The following is a 1,936-nucleotide window of genomic DNA, read 5'->3' as shown; positions in this document are numbered from 1 at the left end:
AGAATATTTTACAGATAAAAGGTTGCTCATACCATAAAAGGGAAGGAGCAGTAGTATCTTTCATATGGTATACTGTAGCAATTTATATTTGCTTATATGTAAGTTTATTTTAGAAGGCAATTTTTGACTTGACTGTATTTTCTATTTTTGTAGCTAAATTATGACAAGTGGAAGCTTAATTAGGCAAATCTGCGCATCTTTCACCATATGTCAATAGAGGTTGACATGTCGTAATTACATGATGATATTCCGCATTTTGATATTAAATGAATTTCAGGCTTTAATCCATTGCGCAAATGTCATGTTGTCCTGTGATCATTAGTGTTATTTGCATTTCAGTCTTTTTAATCTTTCAAGTACCATTGAAGAGTACCAGAAATTTTATTCTTGTAATGGCTTTGTCCTTATTTATATTTCCATTAGTAATAGTCTTCATCATTTTATTTCTTATTCATACTGTATTGAAATTTGTCACGTATCTTATACTGTGGCAGTCGAAGTTTGCGGAACTGTTTATTTAAATGATAATTGAAATTCTAAAATATCTCTTCAAAGTGGAAAATGAAGCAATTATTGAAAAAATCATCACTAGGCGTTTTTTTTACTTTAAATTTTTATTTAATTATTGTTAATTTAAACAATTTATGCAATGATTTACAGGAATATTTGGCAAAATATGATTTTTTGAACATTCAAAGAGCCCACAGATAAGTATTTTAATTTGTGAAAGTACTTATTAATGAAATAAATTTCATACGCTACCTCATTATGTGCCATTGATAATTTCTTATTTTGATACTAAAATTGATATTTTAATTAGATTAAAAGTTATATGATTTGGATAACATATCGTTGATATCATTTGCGGTTGTAATTTAGATTGACATGTTTATGAAATAATTAATTTTAATTCCTAACAAATCTTCTAACAAAATTTAAAATAAAAATTTTTATCAACGAATTTTCTAAATATCTTCCATTACTTCTTTGCCATGCATTATTAAGTATATATAAGTCTGATTTCTTTGAATTCCTGCGAGTAGCTTTAAGATAAATATAAGGTAAATGCAGGTAAATATAGATAAATAAAGTAAATGCTAATCAGATTTGAACAAAATTTTCAGATTGTTTCAAAAATTTGAGGATTTAAAAATAATTGATAGATCTGATGGGACATGGTGTGGAGGAAATGATTTAAGGAATTCTAATTCGAATGGTTGGTAATACTTTGTCATCATTTGACCTTTTGAAGAAGCTATCGGGAAACAATCAATAGCTTATGAATAAAATATAGTGATGCAATGATTAACATTTCGACTAAACGGAATAGTGTAATGATTAACACTTTGACCTCTCGTGGATTATGCTCAGCGTGACCTATGTGGTCATATATAATAATGAAAGTTAAGATATTTTCTAACCTTGAATTTAGTAAACTGATAAAATGAATCATTAGAAGCTAAAAAATGATAAGTAACAATTGACTTTTAATGAAAGAAATCGTACTTTTTGATCATTTTAAAATTATTTTCTAAATCAATAATCCTGAATTGAATGTTTCAGATTCAAAGAAAATATACAAATGGAAGAATAAAAATTTGACATATTCGATAGGTACTGTTCCTAAGGAATTATCTCGAAGAATAGTAAGGTATGATAATGGTACTAAGGTAAAGTTCGATTTATTTCTTTTCTATTTAATTTAACAAATTTTAACACATCCATGTCTCTTTAGTAATAATTTTCATTTTAAGGAAAATTTTAGGGATGTAATGAAGAGAGCTTTTGAAGTGTGGTCAACAGTGACACAATTGAATTTCCTCGAAGTACCACAGAATGGCAATATCAAAATCGATTTTGTCAGGGGAGAACACGGAGATGGTTACACTTTTGATGGGCCAGGTTTATCACTTTTGTTTTTTTTTTTTTTTTTATT

At 27.4% G+C, this 1,936-nt stretch overlaps 1 protein-coding gene across 1 annotated transcript; it reads left to right on the top strand.

The window, feature by feature from the left end:
• Positions 1-296: 296 nt before the first annotated feature.
• Positions 297-1,902, top strand: LOAG_08947 (hypothetical protein; the record flags this gene model as incomplete). The annotated part of the gene is made up of 4 exons (XM_003144477.1): positions 297-499; positions 1,125-1,216; positions 1,564-1,670; positions 1,755-1,902. Coding segments are annotated over 4 exons (549 nt in total), but the record flags the coding sequence as incomplete, so codon positions are not given.
• Between the last annotated feature and the right edge of the window lie 34 nt (positions 1,903-1,936).

Source organism: Loa loa, assembly GCF_000183805.2.
Source record: "Loa loa unplaced genomic scaffold supercont3.463, whole genome shotgun sequence".
NCBI classification, from domain to species: Eukaryota; Metazoa; Nematoda; class Chromadorea; order Rhabditida; family Onchocercidae; genus Loa; species Loa loa.
This window is presented reverse-complemented; position numbering and strand designations above follow the sequence as displayed.